The following is a 23440-nucleotide window of genomic DNA, read 5'->3' as shown; positions in this document are numbered from 1 at the left end:
CCCCTCCCCCCCTCTCCCAATCACTGACCGCACCTTGGCAAGCCTTCAGTTGGTAGGTTTTCCTGCTCACCGGAAAGTACACCCAGCTTCAAGTCCCTCATGGGTTTCAAACTGTAGTACCCATGTCAGGTGACAAACCACGGCTGCCCCTAGTCAGGAAAGCAGAGCCCTTGTCTTTAAGATCGGTTTGCTAGCAAGCAATGCCACGGTTGTCAGTTATCAGTTAGCACCAATCATGTAAAGCTGAAGCCCTTAAAAATGGACTCATAGACTTGCATAAAAAAGGCTAGGTAATAGAATTTAACAATCACAAGACAGACATAACATTCTTCATAAAGCTACATAACTCGGAAGCACAAAAAATCCAATCCTGAACTGCTTCCAATATCAGTATAAGGGTTCCCTAAAAAAAAACCAGTACAAGGGTGGATCGATGTTCTTGAGAAGGCCTCATTCTTGTCAAAATTTAAGCGCCAATATTTTCAATATCAGCACCCTTGTCAATCCTTTTTACAATCCCAGCAATAACCTGAGATCAGTAAACTGTAAGGGTTTTCACGTGCAGCAAAAGTGTAGTGTAGACTAGTGGCTAATTTATCAGCATCTAACATTGATACCCAAAACTGTATATGTAAAGGAGTAAATACATGACTCGAAAAAAGAGTGAATACATCATTTCAGTGACAAATGAAAAATCCGGGCAATGCATTGTAGGAATTGATTGGTCGATCAAGTTAAAGAACAACTGGCCAATCAAGATGCATTTAAAATAAATTCCCCTTTGACATCATAAAATTGAGATAAATCCAGTTGTAAAATAAGTTCCCCTTTGACATTGTAAACTTTGAGATTACCAGGGAAAAGAGGGACCAGAACAAAAGAAGTAAAAAAGTGGAAAAAAAGTTTCAAGCTTTTAAGATGCTAACTTATGCCCCCCTAAATGTTCTAAAAGTCAATATGAAGTTACAGGAAAAGGATGAACCAAAACAAAAAAGAAAATCCACTGTTAGCTTCTACACTATCAACCTATGTACTGGTTAGTCAAAAGAGCCCACATCAGCCACTGTAGAAAATGGACTAGCCTCAATGATTCAATGAACTGTATCAAAAATATAAATGAAGGCCAGAAAGTGGCCAATCAAGATGCATTTAAAATAAATTCCCCTTTGACATCATAAAATTGAGATAAATCCAGTTGTAAAATAAGTTCCCCTTTGACATTGTAAACTTTGAGATTACCAGGGAAAAGAGGGACCAGAACAAAAGAAGTAAAAAAGTGGAAAAAAAGTTTCAAGCTTTTAAGATGCTGACTTATGCCCCCCTAAATGTTCTAAAAGTCAATATGAAGTTACAGGAAAAGGATGAACCAAAACAAAAAAGAAAATCCACTGTTAGCTTCTACACTATCAACCTATGTACTGGTTAGTCAAAAGAGCCCACATCAGCCACTGTAGAAAATGGACTAGCCTCAATGATTCAATGAACTGTATCAAAAATATAAATGAAGGCCAGAAAGTGTGATTTTTCCTTTTCCTTTCAATGGAGGATTTTACATACCTTGCCAGGACCCAACTCATAACTTTTCTTGAGACCCTTTGAGAGGAGAGTCTTCACTGTTGTTTCCCATTGAACTGGAGAAGTTACCTGTAATTTTACCAACCACCTGAGTAAATTCTTCCAGTGAAAAATGAATACAAGGCATAATTTTTAGGTAGTAATAAGATTCCAACCTGACGTGCCAAAATATTTTTAATGGTCATGGGATCTGAATGTGGCTGTGCATCGACATTAGATATCACTGGTATCCTTGGTGTTTTGAATTCAGTTGCTTCCAAAGCTGCTTCCAGTCTTGAAACAGCTGGTTCCATGAAACTAGTATGAAAAGCACCAGCAACTGCAAGGCGTACCTACAGAAAATAGTGCACAACACAATATTAAGAATACGTTAATGGCATACTTCATACCCTGAGTTCCACAAAATATACAGAGAGCTGAGGTAATTCATTTTGTCTTTTCAGTTTCTTTTAGATAATTCTTTCCCCAGGTCGGTTTTGTCTTGCAGATAGGCAACTGATTTACACATACTGAGAAGGTGTGAATTTGGTTCTAGGATAACTGATCTTTAACACAAAAGTTGGATTCACAAAAAGCCTTTTGCATATTTGATTTTCCGACAATCAATTCATGCATGAAACTTTGTGGAGATGAAATCAGTCAAAGATATCATATACAGGGCATCATGCACCACAACTGCCTAGAAGCTAACAAAGTAATCAATAATGATTGAAGCAAAACAGGACTAGAAGTTTAACATCTGAGGAGAATTCTAACCGTCATTCTGGCCTTAAAGGACTTGGCCTTGGCTTCTACTGCTTCAACACCTTTCACACCACCAGAGACAGCATAGTTTCCCTACATTATGAACAAAGTTCACAACACATGAAGTGAGCATTCATTTTTCTTTTTTCCATATGTTCAACTGATCAAATATCCAGGTAAGCAAAATTATGTCATGGTTTCAGATTTACTCACAGGGCAAAGAAAATTTGCAATTTGAACTTTGTGCTGGTCATCCACTTCTTCATTTGCTGCATCACATAATAATTGAACTTTCTCTGAATCCAGGCCTATAACACTGACCATGGCACCTCTAGTAGCATCTGCAGCTTCCTAAAGAATAAGATGGCACCTTCAATATGTAACATTTAGATGTGAGAGAAGAAGAGCCATTGATAATTTCCATTATTAGATGGTTACCTGCATGGCTTCACCTCTCAATTTCACAAGCTTGAGTCCATCTTCGAAGCTTATGGGTAGAAGCCATAGACCAAAAAATTGGAAGATGTTATTATATATGGAATATCAAATCATATATGAAATGCCAGAAGAACCAGGAATATGCATTCAGGAACATAGTCATCAATATTGCTGATTTTTTTAAAATACCATGATATATTATCTTTTTCTGCAACAGCAAAGAAAAGACTATGCAAATATCATGATATTTTCAAAGTATCACCAAAACACATTATCACAATATTTTTGTAAGATTTATGAAAAAATTATCTTATTTTTATATCTTTAAGCCAATATTTTTTTTTATTTTTTTTTTTTTGTATTTAAATTTTTTTCTACTTGTTTCTTTATATTTTTGCAAGAAAATAATAAAAAATCTATATTTCTTGTCTTTTTATTATTCTTTATATTCTTCAAAATTTGAAACTTCTGAGATTTTCTTGAGAAAAAACACTTTAATAAAACTCCCGAGAAAAACCTTGCTGAGAATGATACTGGTGACTATGTTCAAGACACAATAACTTGGTACATGTTTTGATGTCTTTCCACCAAAACAGCATAGGAAAAATTATGCACAAAATAGAGAAGGAACAAAGTGTACTAACATTTGAGCAATCAATTGATCTTTTCATTTGATTTGTATGTAAATTGAATCTGATAAATACCTAAAAGTTCCAGCAAATGCAAGAGCTGTGTATTCTCCCAAGCTTAGACCACAGGTGACATCAACTGCATCTATTATTTGTTGACCTCCATCGTGAGCACGGAGAATCTCAACTGACGCTAAGCTTGTAACATAGATTGCTGGCTGCAAAGACACTTCTTAAAACTCAAGCATGATAAACAATGTTGATAGCAATATCATTGAACAATGTTTAGTAAATGCAAGGAAAAACACAAGCATATTCCTGGAAAGAAATCATGCCCATTTCCATTGAACAAATGAATGATGAAATCATGAAAACCAACATGAATCTAGATGCATGCGACAAGCTGACATTAGGTGGCTGTAAATGCAATCCATCATCTATTTCCAATAGAAACATCAAATACAGCTCTTCCTTCAAGTAAATACATTCAAGAAGTTTTGCTACTGTGCAAATTTTTTTATGATGGAAGCTGAAGAGAAAAGGGCAGTATAGAAAGTTTGAGTGGCTTCATTTAGCTAACAAAATCATGGTGGTTAATCAAATAATTTATATTCTGAGAGTACTCGAAATTTCATACTCATTTCAAAAGAGTACCTGACTTATCACAGTTGAATCCAACTTCTCTTTTGGCCCATTGATGCATACGTCAAGAAGATCATACCTATACCAAGGACCTGGACCTTGTCAAAAAATTGAAAAACAGAAGTTTAAGAGGCCCCACACCAAAGAAACTCTTGAAGCTATAGCATACAGAAGCATCAAATTTTGTCAAAAACTGACAGTGTAACACAGTAAACCATCTCAAAATTGATGAGGGCTTGAGAGACTGTAATGCACAAGAAAAAAATCCAAGCACACACTGCACAAGTCTTTGTCACAAGATAAGAAGCATGGATTGAAATATAATCATCACCTACCCAAGTATCTCATTTGCTTTCTGAAACAGATCTGCAGCAGCCTGCACGTTCTTAGCTTCTTGGCCCATCCCCAAAGCCTGAGCACCCTGTCACGAGAAAAGGAGAATGATACACTAAAAACTTACATGATTAAGCTAGAAATAAGGCATGAGGAATAATCTAATACACATCAATACTTGCATCTACTACTAATCAAGACCAACAACCAGGATATCAGTAATGTTTTAATCAAGAAAAGAAATTTTTGCTTTTTCTGTGAGCCCATCAACAAAAGTATGGTGCAAAAATTAATGACCATTCGAGGAGCTGGCCCAAGTATACAAAATAAGATAAATTTTACATACTCAATCTGGTGTTTGTGTTGATGTCTATAACCATTCAATATTGGTAATATATCAAATTTATCTCACCATTTTGCATATGTCTTCTTGATAAAAAAGGGTAAAAATAAAAATCACTTGCCTTGAATTCCCACTTTACTATCTAGGAGGGTTCAATAGCAGCACAGAAAGAAATTAATTTATACTTCTTATTTTTTAAATTTCAGTATTCATTGTCAGGATTAACTTTTATTATAATCATAATTATTTTTAATTTAGAGTCCGATTTTTTTATTTAGAGAGGCTGGTGAAATCCATTCAATAGCTCCAAACTCAGTCTACTAGTAATAGAAGAACCACATTGGGATGATCTTTACCAGGTCAAGAAATCTAATGAACCCAGGAATGTTTTTCATGAGTGTTTTAAATGCACCACATATATCTAGGCATTTTAGTAATCCCAACAATTATAAGTTCTTGGAAATGAGAATTTTTTTGTCAGATTAGATGAGACTGTGAAAATGTCTATGATAAGACAATACGCATACGAACACAAATAATATAGAAAAGATGTGCACGAAGGCACTCTCACAACACTTGAACAAAGTACACAAAAGCGTAAAAATAATAAACATGCACTAAGGCATGTATTTCATAGAAAGAACCGGATGCTTGAGACTCTCAAGCTTAAGAAATACAAGGGGGGAACACCCCTATTTATACAAATGCAAGAAGGTGCAAAGGGGGCTCCCAAAGGAGTCGTTGGGAGCCCCCAACGGTCACATTTGTGACCGTTGGGGGCCCCCAACGACTCTATTGGGGGACCCCCAATGCACATTAAAAAATGTGAAAAGTAAAAAAGAAAAAAGAAAATACAAAAATAAAAAATAAAAAGAAAGTTACAACATATTCCAAAGAGGGAATATGCGCAAAACAGGAAATGACGAAAATACCCTTTCGGGTAAAAGTATATAAATATATATATTTATATATATAGAGATATATGTACATATAATATATTATATGTAAATATATCTCTATGTATATAAATATATATATATTTATATTTACAATAATGATAATGATTTTTAGGAGATACATTTTAACACCCCCCCCCTCAAACTTACGGTGTGATAACCGCAAGTTTGTCAAGAAGGAAATGAAATTTGGGCGAACATAGAGCTTTTGTCAAGAAGTCGGCAAGTTGATACTCAGATGTCACATATGGTAGATCAATGACCTTCTTCAAGTATTCTTCTCGGACATAATGACAATCCATCTCTATATGCTTTGTTCGCTCGTGAAAGGTGTGGTTCTTGGCAATGTAGATTGCACTCTTATTGTCACAGCATAGCTTTGTTGGTTCTTTGACAACTACTCCCATATCTTCCAAAAGACGTTGAATCCATACAATTTCCATTGTAGTGGATGCCATGGCTCTGTATTCGGCTTCAGTGGATGACAGAAAGACCTTCTGTTGCTTTTTACATCGCCATAAAATCAAAGATTCACCTAAGAAAATACAAAAACCAGTGGTGGAGTGACGGTTACTAGGGTCACCTCCCCAATCTGAGTCAGTATAAGCAAGTAATTTTAAATCAGAAGAAGAAGATAGAAATACTCTCTTATTTACTGTGCCCTTCAAGTATCGGATGATGCGAAGAACAGCACTCATATGAACGGTTGTGTGAGCGTGCTGAAACTGACTGGCGATGTGTATAGCATGTGACAAGTCAGGTAGAGTAATACTAAGATACATTAACGAACCTACCAACTGCCTGTAAGGGGTAGGATCAGTTAAGGGAATACCATCGTCAATTTTCATTTTTGCTCCCACAACTTCAGGAGTTTCGCATACTTTGTCATCAGAAATCCCGGATATGTCAATAATCTCACAAGCAAGTTTAGACTGAGATAGAAAATAACCACGTTGCGAATAGGCAACCTCAATTCCAAGAAAATATGTCAGAAAACCCAAATCTGACATCTCAAATTTTGAAGTCAATACGGACTTAATACCCTTGACTCCTTGAACATCATCACCTGTGATTAACATATCATCAGCATAGAGCAATAAAATTACAATCCCTGCATTAGATTTTCTAGTAAACAAAGCAGTGTCAGTATAACATGAGGAAAATCCATTTTCCAGCATTACACTGGTAAACCTATCATACCAGGCTTTGGGTGCCTGCTTTAAACCATAGAGAGCCTTACGAAGACGAAGAACTTTATCTTTAGGGATTATCATGCCTGGTGGGGCTTCCATATAAACTTCTTCGTTGAGATCACCATTTAAGAAGGCATTTTTAACATCCATTTGAAAAATGTTCCAATTTTTAATAGATGCAATAGTAATGAGACACCTAACCGTAACCATCCGAGCAACAGGGGCAAAGGTTTCTTCGTAATCAATTCCATACTCTTGCCCATATCCTTTAGCAACTAAGCGAGCTTTATACCTTTCTAGGGAACCATCGCTCTTGGTTTTAACTTTAAAGACCCATCGACAACCTATAGTTTTCTTTCCTATAGGTAGAGATTGAAAATCCCAAGTTCCGGCCCTTTTAAGAGCATCAAGTTCACTTTGCATGGCCTCTTGCCATTCTATACATTTTTTTGCTTCTTCAAAATTTCTTGGCTCAAAATAAGAGTGAATGGCACTTTGACAAGCCCTATATCGGGGTGAAAAAGAATCAAAAGAGACAAAACGATTTGGAGGTCTTCTATTCCTTTCAGATCTTCTATGGTCAAGAGAGGTGGAAAGCTCACTATATTGATCAATAACACTTCTAAAGGTGTCTTGGTTTCTACGAGAGTAGGTTATAGGATCACTTGGAACTCTACTTTCTGGTTCATTGGGTGAATTATGTTCACCAATGTCTCCATCATTTTCCTCATCATGGTTTAATAATACATCATCATCACTAAATATGTCATCATTACTAGACAATAAGTCGAATAAGAAGGAGTAATCAAAATTTTCTTGTTGAAAAACATTTTTTTCAAAACCACTTTCATTTTCTAAAAAAGTTACGTTTCTAGAGACATATAGTTTATCATCTCGAAGGTTATAACAACGAAAGCCTTTTTGAGTTTCGGAATAACCAAAAAAGGCACAAGGAATAGCCTTGGGAGAGAGTTTGTCATTCTTATCCGTAAGTATGAAGCACTTACATCCAAAGACTCTTAACCTATTATAATCAGGTTCGATCTTATGTAATACCTCGAAGGGAGATATTTTACCTAATAACCTAGATGGTAAGCGATTTATCAAATAAACAGAAGCAAGAGCTGCTTCAGCCCAAAAAATTTTAGGAATATTTTGAGATATAAGAAGAGTCCTAGTGGTCTCGATAATGTGCCTATGTTTTCTTTCAGCTAACCCATTTTGTTGATGTGTCTTAGGACAGGACCTTTGGTGAACAATACCTTGATCCTCAAGATATACTTTAAATTGATTGGAGAGATATTCTCCTCCAGAGTCACTTCTAAAAATCTTTATGTTACTGTTGAATTGGTTCTTAATCATTGAATGAAAAATTTTAAAACATGAAAACACTTCATGTTTAAACTTAAGAAAATATATCCACGAATATCTGGAAAAATCATCCACAAATATTACGTAATAAGAAAAACCTCCTTTTGAAACAACAGGTGCAGGTCCCCAAACATCCGAATGAACAATTTCGAAAGTTTTAGAAGAGAACATAGTTCTTTGCTCAAAAGGTAAACTTCGCATTTTTCCAAGAATACAGTCATTACAAGAAAATGAGCTTTTACATAGGTCTTTTGCAAAATGTAAGTATGATAACTTGGTGATATTAGGATGACCAAGTCTTTTGTGCCACACATTTATATCTTTATGTCGGGCAACATTACACAAAACTTTTGGAACTTGAAGAGATTCCATATAATATAAATCTCCCCTTCTAAAGCCTTCCCCAATCAATTTCCCGGACTGGCGATCCTGTATTAAACATTTATCACAAGAGAATTTAATATCACAGCCATGGTCCGTGAGTTGAGAAACAGAGAAGAGATTTAAGTTTCGTTTAGGTATAAATCTGATTTTTAGAATAAAGAACTCTTGAGTTTCAAAATTACCTATTCCTTTAATTTCAAGAGAGGTTCCATCCGCAGTGGAGACATAAGATGGGGAACCATTTTTAGAGTAATCGGAGAGTGAAAAAATGTTTGGGGACATATGAAAGGATGCACCGGAGTCCAAAAGCCAAGAGATTTTACCTGGAGAAGAAGAAGTGGACACGGCCGCACCGGAGGTAGATCCCTTGAGGAGAGGTTGAAGAGCTTCCACTATTTGACTTATAGAGAGGGTCCCACTTGAAGATGCCTCCTCCTTCTGTGGTACACCGGTGGTGGCCATGGCTAGGAGCTTCTTCCACTTGGGACAAACGGGTTTGATATGCCCCGGTTCTTTATAAAAATGACAAATAGTTTTGCTATAGTCTTTTTTCCCAATTTGTCCACCATTTTCTCCTTGATTTTGAAATTTAAAGTGAAGGAGACGATAGGTTCTTACATTGTTTCCGGGTCTTGATACGGCATTAACTTCACTATTTTCTTCAATACTACAAGGAACCGCAAGAACATTTGGTCCTTGTTTACATAAATTCATACGAGTCTCTTCACCACTTAGTTTGGTGAGAACATCTTCAAGAGAAGGAGGAGAAAAGGAGGAAAGAAGAGATGACCTTATTTGCTCAAATTCGGGCCTTAGCCCATTCAAAAAGTTGAAGAACCGATCTTCTTCAAGTTGCTTGTGACGAAGCTCAATTGCCTCTCCACTCCATTTTGGTTCAAGCATTGCAAGCTCATCCCAAATAGAGGAAAGATCGGCAAAGTATTCCCTAATTGTCATTTCACCTTGGGTAAGGGAAATAGCCTTCTTTTGAAGGTAGTATTTATGAGAGAGATCCCTTGATGTGTACATTTTTTCAAGATAATGCCAAGCTTCCGAATGCCTTTTTGAATTTAATAATGTTGGCATTGATCTTAGTCTCCACGGATGAGAAAACCCATGAAAGAATCTTGAAATTCTTCATTTCCCATTCATCGTGCTTCTTGGAGTATTCTTCAAGGGCTTTGGTTCTTTCTTCTCCCTCAAGAACCTTGATTTCGCCTCCATTTACCACGGTAATCTTGGGTTCCGGTTCCGGAATTGTACCAAGTACATATCCCCATAGGCCCTTCCCTTTTATATGAGCCTCCATATTTCCGGCCCAAACATGATAGTTGGACCCATTCAATTTGAAACCAAGAGCAAAATGGGACTCTTTTTCGCCCATTAGAGAGTAAAGAGGTAGAGGAAAAAGCGTACCAACACAATATTTCCAACACCAACTTTGCACAAGATTCTTCTAAAATATATGAGAAGAGAGATCCACCACTTCAAACTTCAAAGATCGGAAGGCACGTTTTTCGAGGCACTCGAAAAAAGGAGAATCCCACGATCTTCAATAATCAACCTTGCTCTGATACCATGTGAAAATGTCTATGATAAGACAATACGCATACGAACACAAATAATATAGAAAAGATGTGCACGAAGGCACTCTCACAACACTTGAACAAAGTACGCAAAAGCGTAAAAATAATAAACATGCACTAAGGCATGTATTTCATAGAAAGAACCGGATGCTTGAGACTCTCAAGCTTAAGAAATACAAGGGGGGAACACCCCTATTTATACAAATGCAAGAAGGTGCAAAGGGGGCTCCCAAAGGAGTCGTTGGGAGCCCCCAACGGTCACATTTGTGACCGTTGGGGCCCCCCAACGACTCTATTAGGGGACCCCCAATGCACATTAAAAATGTGAAAAGTAAAAAAGAAAAAAGAAATTACAAAAATAAAAAATAAAAAGAAAGTTACAACATATTCCAAAGAGGGAATATGCGCAAAACAGGAAATGACGAAAATACCCTTTCGGGTAAAAGTATATAAATATATATTTATATATATAGAGATATATGTACATATAATATATTATATGTAAATATATCTCTATGTATATAAATATATATATTTATATTTACAATAATGATAATGATTTTTAGGAGATACATTTTATCAGAGACATCCTATTCATACAAGAGTAGGATTTTCCCAAATGATTAGTTTAGAAAATCTAAGTTCATATTTGTTTCTTTGATTATAAAACACTCAACACTTTTAGTCTCCAAGAGAATAATTTCACAAGTTTAGGGACAGAATACACTCCTTGAGGAAGATATTTTGTCCCTGATTTCTTTATGTTCAAGAGATATTTCTAAAGTTTCAAGAGGTAATATTTCTTGAGCCTCAGAAATATAAGGATTGATAATGTTGTCCTCCATCTTTATTAGTGAAGTGAAATGTGAGGGAATTTCCATTCTCAAAGACTTAATTGGCGACAATTTTTGCAGGAGAAAAACTTCTTTACGTTTAGAAGACATTTTCCCTGCAAAGATTTGAATTACATTGGTCCAATAGCAGTTGGATACGCATTTATGACATGGTGTTGTACTTCTCTTTAATTGTTCCCGACAAGCTCTTGGTCCAGTCATAATTCCCAAAGATTTGAATCAAATCATATTACATAAGCTTGAGCAGTTTTGTTGCCTTCAACAAACTTGTTAAAATTTTCAACATCAAGCCTGCTTAAATTTTTAAAGAGCCTTATCGAGAGTCATAACTCTTTGCTATAACGGTTGGGTTACATCAAGGATCTGCTTTAAGCCCTTTCCTATTTGCTATAGTGATGGATGAGCTTACGAGATCAATTCAAGAAAATGTGCCGTGGTGTATGTTGTTTGCTGATGATATTGTTTTGATTGATGAGTCTAGAGTTGGGGTTAATGCTAAGTTAGAATTATGGAGACAGACATTAGAAGCAAGAGGTTTTAAGTTGAGTAAGAGTAAGACAGAATACATGGAATGTCGATTTAGTAAGCAACGAAGTAGTGATGGGAGTGTAGTGAAGCTTGGTGAGCACGAAATACCGGTGGATGATTCTTTCAAATATTTGGGATCTATCATTCAAAAGTATGGAGAAATTGATGGAGATGTAAATCATAGGATAAAGGTGTTAAAATATATGTAATTCATATATATATATATATATATATATATATATATATATATATATATATATATATATTTATATATATATAATACCCGATAGGGGTATTTCTGTCATTTCACAAGTACCCGATAGGGGTACTTGTTTTTCTTTGTTTATTTTTCTCTTTATTTTTTGTAAAATGTATTTTTTATTTTTTTGTTTTTTGCTCACTCAAAAGGGGCCCCACCATGTAGTCGATGGGGCCTCCAACGGTCACATTAGTGACCGTTGGGGGCTCCCAACGACTACATGGGGAGCCCCCTAGGTGGCTCTCCTTTTAAGGCCTCTTGGCCCTCTCCCTCTCCTCCTCTTGTGTATAAATAGGGGTGCTCCCCTCTTGTATTTTTCACTCTTGAGAGCTCTCTCTCTTTCAATAAGAGGCATTTATATTTTTATGTTGTGTTGTCGCTTGTGGGTTTGGGTATTAGCCCCTCTTTGTTTGTTCATTAGTAGATGTTGTAAGTGCTTAGTGCACTCTTTGCTTTTCCGCATATTTCATTACATGGTATCAGAGCCTTGTGTATGCTCTTCATTTTAATATAGCTAGTGGTGTAGCTATATTTGTTTTTTGTTTCTCTCTCCGTGATATTCTCTTGTAAGTGGTTGTTATGGAAGGAGAACAAAAGATTGATCTCTCCTTCAAGCTCAATGGTTCCAACTACATGATGTGGGCCGCCGCCATGGAAAACAACCTCAAAGGAAAAAAGCTTTGGGGATACGTTATGGGCACCATTCCGGAACCACAACTCCAACTAACTAAGATGGAAGGCGATCAAGAAAAGGCTCTTGAAGGAGATGCCCGCATAAAGGCCATTGAAGATCACCAATCTAAAATAAAAGATTGAGAGAGTAAGCATGCCAAGATTCTTGCTTGGTTCATGAATAATGTGGAGCTCAAGATTTGCGCCAACATTGTCAAATTTAGGATGGCAAATGAAGCATGGTTCTTCATGAAAAGTATGTTTACACAAAAAGACCTTGCTCGTCAATTCTTCCTTCAAGAAAAAATCCGGACTATCAAGCAAGGAGAAATGAGTGTTAGGGATTACTTTAGCACTCTTGGCCCTCTATGGGATGAGCTATCCTTACTAGAACCAAAATGGGTTTCTAGTATAGATGTGGAATTAAGGAGAGAACAAATGGAAAAAGAACACTTTTTCCAATTTTTACATGGGCTTAGGCCCGAATATGAACAAGTTAGATCCTCCCTCCTACATAGATCAAAGCCTCTTCCCTTGGAAGATGCCATAGCCGAAATATGCCAAGAAGAAACCCGTCTTGGCATGATTAAAGGAGGAAATGATGTCTTGGCCGTATCCAAACCCGGCAACCATATGAAAACCTACAAACCTCCACATTTTGGAAGACAAAATAACTATAATGGCAACTATAGAAAAGCCATTTGCCATCATTGTCAAGAACCGGGTCATATAAGACCTAATTGCCCTAAGTTGAATGAAGCACCAAAAAATAAAGTTGCTTCCGTTGAAGAAGCTACTCAAAAGAAAGAGGAAGCAATCAAAGGAACAGACTCTTTTTCTCTTGCTCAACTATCGGAGGCACTACAAACTCTACTCAAGATTCCATCAACTTCGGGTGCCGCCGTAGCTTCCTCCTCTCCTCCAGGTATGTCGTCTTGGATCCTTGACTCTGGAGCTTCTTTTCATATGACCCCCCTTGAAAATGAGCTTTCCGATTTATGTAATAATTTTAAAAACTCCTATGTTTCAACTGTCGATGGTACATCTTTACAAGTTAAAAGACTTGGAACCTTAAACTTTTCAAAAGACTTCTTTGTGCCAAACGTGAGAGTTGTACCTCAACTTAATTTAAATCTCCTCTCTGTTGCTCAAATATGCGATCATGGATGTAAAATCTCCTTCTCAACTAAGGATTGCTCTATACAGGATCTCCGGTCCGGGAAGCTGCCATAGAAGGGGAGATCTCTATTACATGAGCAACTTGAAACTCCCCATTAACTCTTTTTGTAACCATGTCCAAGATAAAAATATTGATATTTGGCATCAAAGACTTGGACATCCAAGTTTCTCAAAAATGTACTCCTTTCCATTTGGAAAGAAATTTTGTAATGAGAAACATTTTGTTTGCAAGAATTGTATTTTTGGCAAAATGAAATCTACTCCTTTTCCAAACCGGACTTTTGTATCCAAAAGACCTTTTGAGTTAGTCCATTCGGACGTTTGGGGTCCTTCCCCCGTCATGTCTAAAGGAGGGTACTCCTATTATGTCACTTTCATCGATGACTATACTAGGTATGTATGGATCTACTTTCTCAATTTAAAATCCGAAGTCTTTGAGTTTTTTAAAAAATTTCATATGATAGTTAAAAATCAATTTTCAAGTAATATCTCTACTCTTAGATCCGATTCGGGTGGAGAATATTTATCAAATGAATTTCAAAACTATTTAGAAGTAAATGGGATTTGTCATCAAAGATCGTGTCCTAGGACTCCTCAACAAAACGGCTTGGCCGAAAGAAAGCATAGACATATCATGGAAACTACTAGGACACTCCTTATTTCCAAAGAAATTCCAAAGAATTTTTGGGCCGAAGCGGCCTTAACCTCAACTTATTTAATAAATAGAATGATATCTTCATCCTTACAAAATACATCTCCATATGAAAAACTATTTGAAAGAACACCTGATTTCAATAGATTAAGAGTTTTTGGATGTAAATGTTTTGTCCTTACTCATAAACGGGACAAATTATCTCCTAAAGCTATTGAATGCGTTTTCTTGGGTTATGGAGAAAATCAAAAGGGTTTTAGATGTTTTGACTTGAAAAATAACAAACTCTATGTATCCAAAGATGTAACCTTTTTGGAAAATGAAAATGGTTTTGAGAAAACTAAAGATATTGACGAAAGTGAATATACTTTTTTATTTGATCTTCTATCTCAAGAAGATGAGACTCCTCAAGAAGAGGAAATCTCTAATGAGTCTTTAAATGACCTAGAGGAAATCCCTCTTGATAATGCTGTAGATGAGAATAATAGACCAATCCAAACATATGTTAGGCGTGGTCAACAAACTCAGATAAGTGCCTTAGAAAAATACTCTCAAGGATCCGACATTGAAGAAACATCTTTAAGGAGATCCAGTCGGATCTCCAATCCTCCAAATAGGTTTGTTTCCTATGAGTCCCTAACTCCTAGATATAGAGCATGTCTAATTGCATTACATTCATTTCATGAACCTTCACACTATAATGAGGCCAAAAATATTCCCCAATGGGTTGAAGCCATGAACTTAGAGCTTAGTGCCCTTGAAAAAGCAAAAACTTGGGAAATAACTTCGTTACCCACTGGAAAGAAATCAATAGGATGTAGATGGGTCTTCAAAATTAAAACCAAGAGTGATGGTTCATTAGAACGTTATAAAGCACGATTAATAGCTAAAGGATATGCTCAGGAATATGGTATAGATTGTGAAGAAACCTTCGCACCTGTTGCTAGAATGACTAGTGTTAGGACTCTTATTGCTATTGCGTCTGTAAAGAAATGGCCTATCTATCAACTTGATGTTAAGAATGCATTTCTAAATGGCGAATTAAATGAAGAAGTTTACATGGATCCCCCACCAGGAGTATGTATTGGTAAAAATAAAATTCTTAAACTTAACAAGGCATTATATGGTTTAAAACAAGCTCCAAAGGCTTGGCATGATAGATTTAGTAATGTAATGACAAGTTTAAATTTTCGTTCATGTTATACTGACACTGCTTTGTTTGTGAAAAGTGCAGGGTCTTCTGTAGTTATTTTACTACTTTATGTTGATGATATGATCATCACAGGAAGTGATGAGCAAGGCATTAATGATATTAAAAAGATTTTGAAAGAAAATTTTGATATGTCTGACCTTGGTTTCTTAAGATATTTTTTAGGAATTGAAGTGGCGTACTCTCCTCGAGGGTACATTCTCTCTCAGATGAAACTTGCTGCTGACATGTGTTCCAAATCGGGTATCTCCGATGACAAGAAGACAGAAACCCCAGAAGTCATCAATGCAAAATTAAGGTTGGAAGATGGAACACCTCTCGAGGATCCTACTCCCTACCGGCAACTTGTTGGGTCTCTAACCTATCTATCCATCACACGGCCAGACATTGCTCATGCCGTCCACTCTGTCAGTCAGTTTCAACATGCACCTACAACCGTGCACATGAGTGCAGTCTTAAGGATTGTCAGATATATCAAAAATACCATAACTAAGGGAGTTTTTCTTTCTTCTGCCTCGTCACTTGATTTAATTGTTTATACCGATGCAGATTGGGGAGGAAATCCCAATGATCGTGTCTCAACTACCGGTTTTTGTGTTTTCTTAGGTGACTCTATGATTTCGTGGAGATGCAAGAAGCAACACAAAGTATCATTGTCCTCGACGGAAGCAGAATATCGTGCTATGGCCACTACAACCATGGAACTTGTGTGGCTAAAAAGTCTCCTCAGTGATATGGGCATTGTCATTTCTACTCCTTCGAAGATGTGTTGTGACAACAAAAGCGCAATCTATATTGCAAGCAATCACACCTTCCATGAGCGTACTAAACATATTGAGATGGACTGCCATTACGTTCGGGATGAATACCTAAGAGGAACTATAGCACTACCTTACGTCACATCAGAGTACCAGTTGGCGGACTTCTTCACTAAGGCTCTTGCGGCTCCTCGGTTTTTGTTTCTCCTTAACAAGCTTTCGGTTATATCCCCGTAAAGCTTGAGGGAGGGTGTTAAAATATATGTAATTCATATTTATATATATATATTTATATATATATAATACCCGATAGGGGTATTTCTGTCATTTCACAAGTACCCGATAGGGGTACTTGTTTTTCTTTGTTTATTTTTCTCTTTATTTTTTGTAAAATGTATTTTTTATTTTTTTGTTTTTTGCTCACTCAAAAGGGGCCCCACCATGTAGTCGATGGGGCCTAGTGACCGTTGGGGGCTCCCAACGACTACATGGGGAGCCCCCTAGGTGGCTCTCCTTTTAAGGCCTCTTGGCCCTCTCCCTCTCCTCCTCTTGTGTATAAATAGGGGTGCTCCCCTCTTGTATTTTTCACTCTTGAGAGCTCTCTCTCTTTCAATAAGAGGCATTTATATTTTTATGTTGTGTTGTCTCTTGTGGGTTTGGGTATTAGCCCCTCTTTGTTTGTTCATTAGTAGATGTTGTAAGTGCTTAGTGCACTCTTTGCTTTTCCGCATATTTCATTACAAAAGGTTGGGTGGATGAAATGGAAGAGTGCAACTGGAGTGTTGTGCGATCATAGAATGCCATTGCGGTTGAAGAAAAAGTTTTATAGAACTACTATTAGGCTCGTTTTACTATATAGTACGGAATGTTGGGCTGCCAAGAGACATCATATTCAAAAAATGAGTGTAGCTGAGATGCGTATGCTGAGATGGATGTGTGGAAATACAATAAAAGATAAGATTCGGAACGAGGAGATACGTAAGAAGGTAGGCGTTGCACCCATTGAAAATAAGATGAGAGAGAATCGTTTACGGTGGTTTGGACATATTCGACGAAGGCCTAATGATGCTCCAGTTAGAAGGATGGAGAAATGGGAAAATATATTAGTTAAAAGAGGTCGGGGTAGGCCTAGGAAGACATGGATGGAGGTGATAAGAAAGGATATGAATGCTTTGAACCTCACCGAGGACATGGCATTGGATAGAAATGAATGGAGGAGAAGGATTCATGTGGAAGACCCATAATGATTTTCTTTGTTGGTTCATATCGCCGACCCCAATTGTTTTGGGATGAAGGCGTAGTTGTTGTTGTTGTTGTTGTTGTTGTATCGAGAGTCATAACTCATAAGGTATTCTAGGTTCTTAACATCTCAAAGTTTGTACCACTAGGTCTATTGATCTTGAACAGATTAGCTGTAATTAAAATGCAACCTGCAATTATTATATTATTTAAATCAAACACCAGGACCAATGAGTAATTTTTCTCACTACTAGTACCTTTGGATCGCTTGCTTGCATGAGGCATGTAATCAATTGACAGAATTACTATTTGCCAAAACTAGTTTAAAAATCAAGTCTTAAAACGAACCAATAAGGCTCTGTTTGGAAACTGGCAGCTGGGGTGGAGTGTATGCATTTGGTAGATACATGGTCAAACTCCCTTGGTGATGGGTGTTTGGAAACTGATAGCTGGGATGGGAGTTTATGCATTTGGGCGGAAATGAGATGGTCTCTCCTTTGTATTTGCACTAAACTAAAGACTGAATTTGGCAAATATCACTTTTCCAAATGCATAAACTCCCTCGACCTACCAGTTTCCAGACAGAGACCGCATTCTAGATTATATGCTTTGGGTCAAGATATATGCACAGTCTTCAATGACATTCTCGCGATCTACGTCACACTATCTACCACCATCACACTCTTTCAGGAGGAAGCTGCAATCGTCCCTAGCCACAGAGATCACCAAATTTTCTTTTTTCTTTCGTTCAGTTCATTGAACACAAGCTTCAAGGATTATAAATAGAAACAAAGAAATACGAAACCTAAAAAAGGAAGCTGATTTAAGAAGCTAAAACCATACCAATCCAATTACATACACAATCCAATTACATACACAATCAAATTCTCCCCTTTAACCCAAAAGAAGCAAATCCAATTCACACAAACATGTCAATTCCTTCTTCGCACTAAAGACCCAACATTCAAAAAACAAAGGAAGAATTTTGCGCAATGCCATAGAGAGAACCATCGATCCTATCACGGCAGAGACACCGAAGAAACAGATTCAGTTCCCAGCAGAGGAAACACAGAGAAATGCAACCTAACCTGACCAGGGAAAAGGAAGGCAGAAGTGGGCTTGTAATCCGAGAAGAGCCCGTCGCCGACTACGACGGCGGCCGATGAGCTCATCGTCTCGATTCTCAATCTCCGAAGCGAATCCGAGAACGTCGATCGAACCCCGTTTCTGGGGCCAAAGAGATCGGCCACATTGTGGATCCTGAGAGAAGACTCGAGAGTGGCGAGCCTTCTGCATCTCGAAGGGAAGGAGGAGATCTTGGGGGAGACCGATTGTACCCTAAGGATGGACGGCGCGGAAGAACACATCTCTCTACTAGAGAGAGAGAGAGAGAGAGAGAGAATTCACAGAGAAATGGAGGGAGGGAGGATGGTGGCATATATAGATGCGACATATTGACATAATTAGCCGTAATATTTATTCTATTTACAGTTTTCTTTTGGGTTAAAAAGGTTCAAGAATTTTGTCATCTCAGGGTTTCTTTAGTCATTTAGTCGTACTGGAGCTCGATGATAACAAAGATAGCACAAAAAAGGCGGATCTTGCGAGACAACGGATCACTAGCCCAAGACCCAAGTGGCCAACGGATAGTAGGGGTGAAAGTGGGTCGGGTTCTGATACGGATCCTACCCGCATTTCAGATAACGACTAAATGGTAGTCTGTCCGTAGGGTTATCAATGGGTCGGAACTAACCCGGATCCGACCCATACCAAATCCTATACGGTCACGGTTTGATTAATAATAAGAAAGTTAGATTAAAATCTGGGTCAGACCCAAGAGCCCGATTAGTATATGGAGCCGGATACGGTTTATAAAATTTCATACCAGACCTGGATCCTATCTGAATTGTTATTAAGATCCACGATTTTTCAATGTAAAAGAGACAAAAAAATGTTATTTTATAGTGTATGGACCAGGTCTAGTTCTGTCATCCTTATAAGACCCGGGTATGGTTTTTCGGACCTGTTCAGACTCAGGTCTGGACCCGGTACCAGTGGCGGAGCCAGGGGTGGGCATGGGTGGGCGGTCGCCCACCCCCAAAAAATCGTATTGGTTCCGTGTCAGGTCTGGGTCCGGACCCGACCCGGATCCGAGAACCCAATAGAGTTAAGGGAGTAGGGTCGCGGGGAAGGGACAATGCCTTTCCCTGCATCGCCCTCCCCCTTCCTCCTCACCTCCTGTAGGCTGTAACAGCCATCGTCGATCGTGCTCCTCACCTGAGTCACCTCCCGTAACGGACATCGTCGGTCCCGGTTGTGCTCCTCACCTCGCGTAACGCCGGCCGTGCTTCTCACCTCCCGTAATGTTGGCCGTGCTCCTCACCTCCTGTAACGGCCATCGCCGACCGTGCTCCTCTCCTCACCTCCCGTAACGCCATAACGGCCATTGTCGACCGTGCTCCTCACCTCCCGTAATGGCCATCGTCGGCCGTGTGCCTGCTCCCTCCCCTCTCGTTTCCCCCTCTGTGATTTCCGGCGAGCTGATGGCCCGATCCCTCGCGCCAACCCTGTCGCGATGAGCACCGGCGCCTCCTGCAGCCGCAGGTAAACCCCAACTGATTTATGTGTTTCCAATCTAATTGCATTTAGTTCTATTATCATTAATGTTGAATCTGTTTTGGGTTTAATTTCTATTGTTCCCAAATTGTTAATCTAGATCAGAATGTTTGTTTAAGCTGGGTGTCAAGTCTGTTGAGTCATTTTTACTAAAATCGTCGCCAAACTGTTCTAGTTGAATCCGGTTTTGGCATCCATTCTTGTCTCATTTATGACTGAATGTGTTTTCATGTTATTTTATCCATGAAATCTGTTTTTTTATGCATTATATTACCTTGCAAATTCCTGTTATTGTTGAACAGGGGTTTGAGCTCGTCAAGACTGATTTGTGAAATAGTTTGGACGACAAATTCTGATTACACTTATATATTCGGACTGTTATGCCTCTTGAATGTGGAAATGGAAATTGGTTTTGTTAAACTAAATATGTGTTTTATATATTGATTATCATAAATCTGTTTTGAGAATTCTATATAAATCGTTGTTTATCATACCAAAGTTCTGTTTAAGAGGCGCTCACTAAGTGTTCGGTGAAATGCCTCAAAGATCAATGAGCTTGAATGTGTTAAAATAAACTGAATTTTTTGCTCTATGTTTGGTATATTATTAAAATATATTTGCACATGTTGTAGTCTCGTTTTGGGTTATGTGGGTGTTCGTAACCCATGTCCCTCGGGCACGTAGGCATCTGCATCAGTGAGTTTGGTGGAGGTTTAGTTGTATCCCAAAAGCACATCGTACCCTACTACACCAGATTTTATACCAGTGGGAGGGAGTGATTGTCGCTTTTCAGAGAGTGCTTCATACTGTGCCTCCAAGCTTTCAGTCTGCATCCATCCTTTTACAGGTCGCCTTCTCGAAACTATTTTTTCAACAAAACATGCACATGAATTTTCCAAAATCATGAGAACTATTTATTTTGTGTTTGCATCCTTAACTACCATCAATTGGCAGTCCAAACAAGGCCATACTGCTTTTGAAATTTCAAGTTTTTCTAGAATAATGGTTCCTAGTGCAATTTTTTTTTAAAAGAAAATATTCAGATTTGTATTCAGAGGAATCCAAAAATTTATAATATAAATGATGAGATGCCACTCCATAATCTTGTTACACATTGATATCAAATCTTAGGTAGACAAATGAAGTGCATTTTCCTCATCTGTTTTGCAAAGGATGCACTGGCTAGGTAGCCAAAAAATCCCTTCTTTTAATCACACAATTTGTGAGTAGTCTATCATGAACAAATCAACAAGCTCAGTAAGCACAATTTCTAGAGTAAACATAATTAGACTTGAAAATCAATTGAATATATATATATATATATATATATATATATATATATATATATATATATTGCAGAAATGCGAAATAGTGATCAATTTTCAAGTTTAAAATCTTTAGCAGAGCTAGCAGAGATGATGGTAGCAACTCAAAAGCACATTGTATTTTCTCATGTGTATCTATTGATTAAGTTGGCATTAACTTTGTTAGTTGCAACAACAAGTGTTGAAAGAGCATTTTCTGCTATGAACAATAACAAAAGTCGTCTACGTAATAGAATGGGAGATGAATGGATCAATGATGCTTTGGTTACTTACATAGAGAAGGAGACATTTGATACCATCAGTGATGATGCAATTATGAATTGTTTTCAAAATATGAAAAATAGAAGATGCCCGTTGTAAAATTTCCATGAATTTAGTTGTTTGTATTTTTTAAGTGAACAATATTTATTTTAGTTTAAAAGTACAATTTAAGGTTTTATCTTATTATGTTCATAAATTTAGTTGTTTGTGTTTGTAACGATTATTATTTTAATTCAAAGGCTTATTTAAGTTTTATCTCTCCACGAATGACTCTTCCTCCATCAAAATTTTTTTGGCTCCGCCATTGGTCCGAATAAATGGATCGTCCTTCAAGACCATAACATTGTCCTCAAGACCCTAAGTCTGCCCACCCAACGAAAAACTTTTGGCTTCGCCAGTGCCCGGTACCCACACTTCAAAATCAGATCTGGGTTCAGGCATACCTGGGTCTGAACCAGATTGGACCTGTTGGCACCCCTAATAATCCATATCTAAATACAGCTCGGCTCTGAAACATGTGTCCTTGGTTCAAATCGGATCTGAAACTGGAACCAGAACCAGGTAACCATTTAACATCAAATTTGGGTTAGAATGGGCCAGTTTGCAGGCTAAGCCCAATAAGAATCATGCCCGATCCAACCCGAGTGGTAAATGGGCAGACCCAGGCAGGGCCAAAATAGAATTTCAATAGAGCCCACCGCGACCAGGCCCATTTACTGGTGGGCTTAAAAGGCCCACTCTGAACCTGATATCTACCAGCTCGGGTTTCTGGTCACCTGGGCCTGCGTCAATCCTTAACGGGCCTCCTTCGGTTGAGTCGGCCCTATGTCACAGGGACACAACACAACCAAACAAACAACTGAGATGTCTGTCGTCCTTGCATTATTTTTCATTAAGAACACTGCATAAGATGACATTGCGCTAAGAGCACGTTTGAAAGCGAGAAAGATGTAGGAAAAGCGATGCAATCACCACCCTTACATTTACACTCTCCACCACTCATCTCACCATATCTTGCCACCGCCACCACCCACTATCTCACTATCACCACTACCATCCATCTCACCGCCACCCTTTCTTTCTCTCTCACTTTTTCACATTTTCTCGTTGTTTTTCTTATGCTACACAAACAAAAGAAAAACTTTGAAAAACTTAACATACAGTTTCGGAAGGGAAGACAGAGATGGGATCACTGAGTTGGGAGGGGTGATGGTGTTCTAAATGGGCTGCTGATTTCATGACTGCTCCCATCAAGGGCTCCCAAACGTAGCCATAGACTAATAAGAGTGTTCCTCTCACAATCGATCGTGTCACATTCCTAGTGATTTGACAACAGCTTCTTGTTGTTTTCTCAACCTTGCATGATACAATCAAACACTATAATACTATTTTTTTTCAAGCAAGCACCCCTGATGTTCCTTTTGTTTTATCTTATTTTTATGAGAAAGGAAACCCCTACTGAGAACTTCATCATTTAATGGGCTCATTGTCCTCTGTCACCCCATAAAATAAAAAAGAGATTATGCGAACATCCATAAATACAATACAACCTTTGCAAATATAGTACGGCCTTCGCGAAGATAACCAGCGAACCTCAGTTAAGTAATACTCATTATAGAGGTTCGCAAATGTGTGTTGACATTTGTAAATACCTGTTGTGAATATCTTCAACTTTTGCACTCTGATGAGACCT

At 37.9% G+C, this 23440-nt stretch overlaps 1 protein-coding gene across 1 annotated transcript; it reads right to left on the bottom strand.

Annotated features, from left to right (window-relative positions):
* Positions 1 to 278: 278 nt before the first annotated feature.
* LOC149843945 (uncharacterized) lies at positions 279 to 18926 on the bottom strand. The gene is made up of 10 exons (XM_090001997.1): positions 18634 to 18926; positions 4364 to 4449; positions 4041 to 4107; positions 3462 to 3604; positions 2758 to 2806; positions 2533 to 2670; positions 2332 to 2412; positions 1731 to 1907; positions 1558 to 1644; positions 279 to 529 (listed from the first exon to the last, which is right to left on the bottom strand). The coding sequence occupies exons 1-10, from the start codon at positions 18910 to 18912 to the stop codon at positions 467 to 469; spliced, it is 1170 nt and encodes a 389-aa protein (XP_089858123.1). The 5' UTR covers positions 18913 to 18926; the 3' UTR covers positions 279 to 466.
* Positions 18927 to 23440: the final 4514 nt, after the last annotated feature.

The sequence above is a fragment of the Nuphar pumila genome, chromosome 3 (assembly GCF_984573655.1).
Source record: "Nuphar pumila chromosome 3, dmNupPumi1.hap1.1, whole genome shotgun sequence".
NCBI lineage: Eukaryota > Viridiplantae > Streptophyta > Magnoliopsida > Nymphaeales > Nymphaeaceae > Nuphar > Nuphar pumila.
This window is presented reverse-complemented; position numbering and strand designations above follow the sequence as displayed.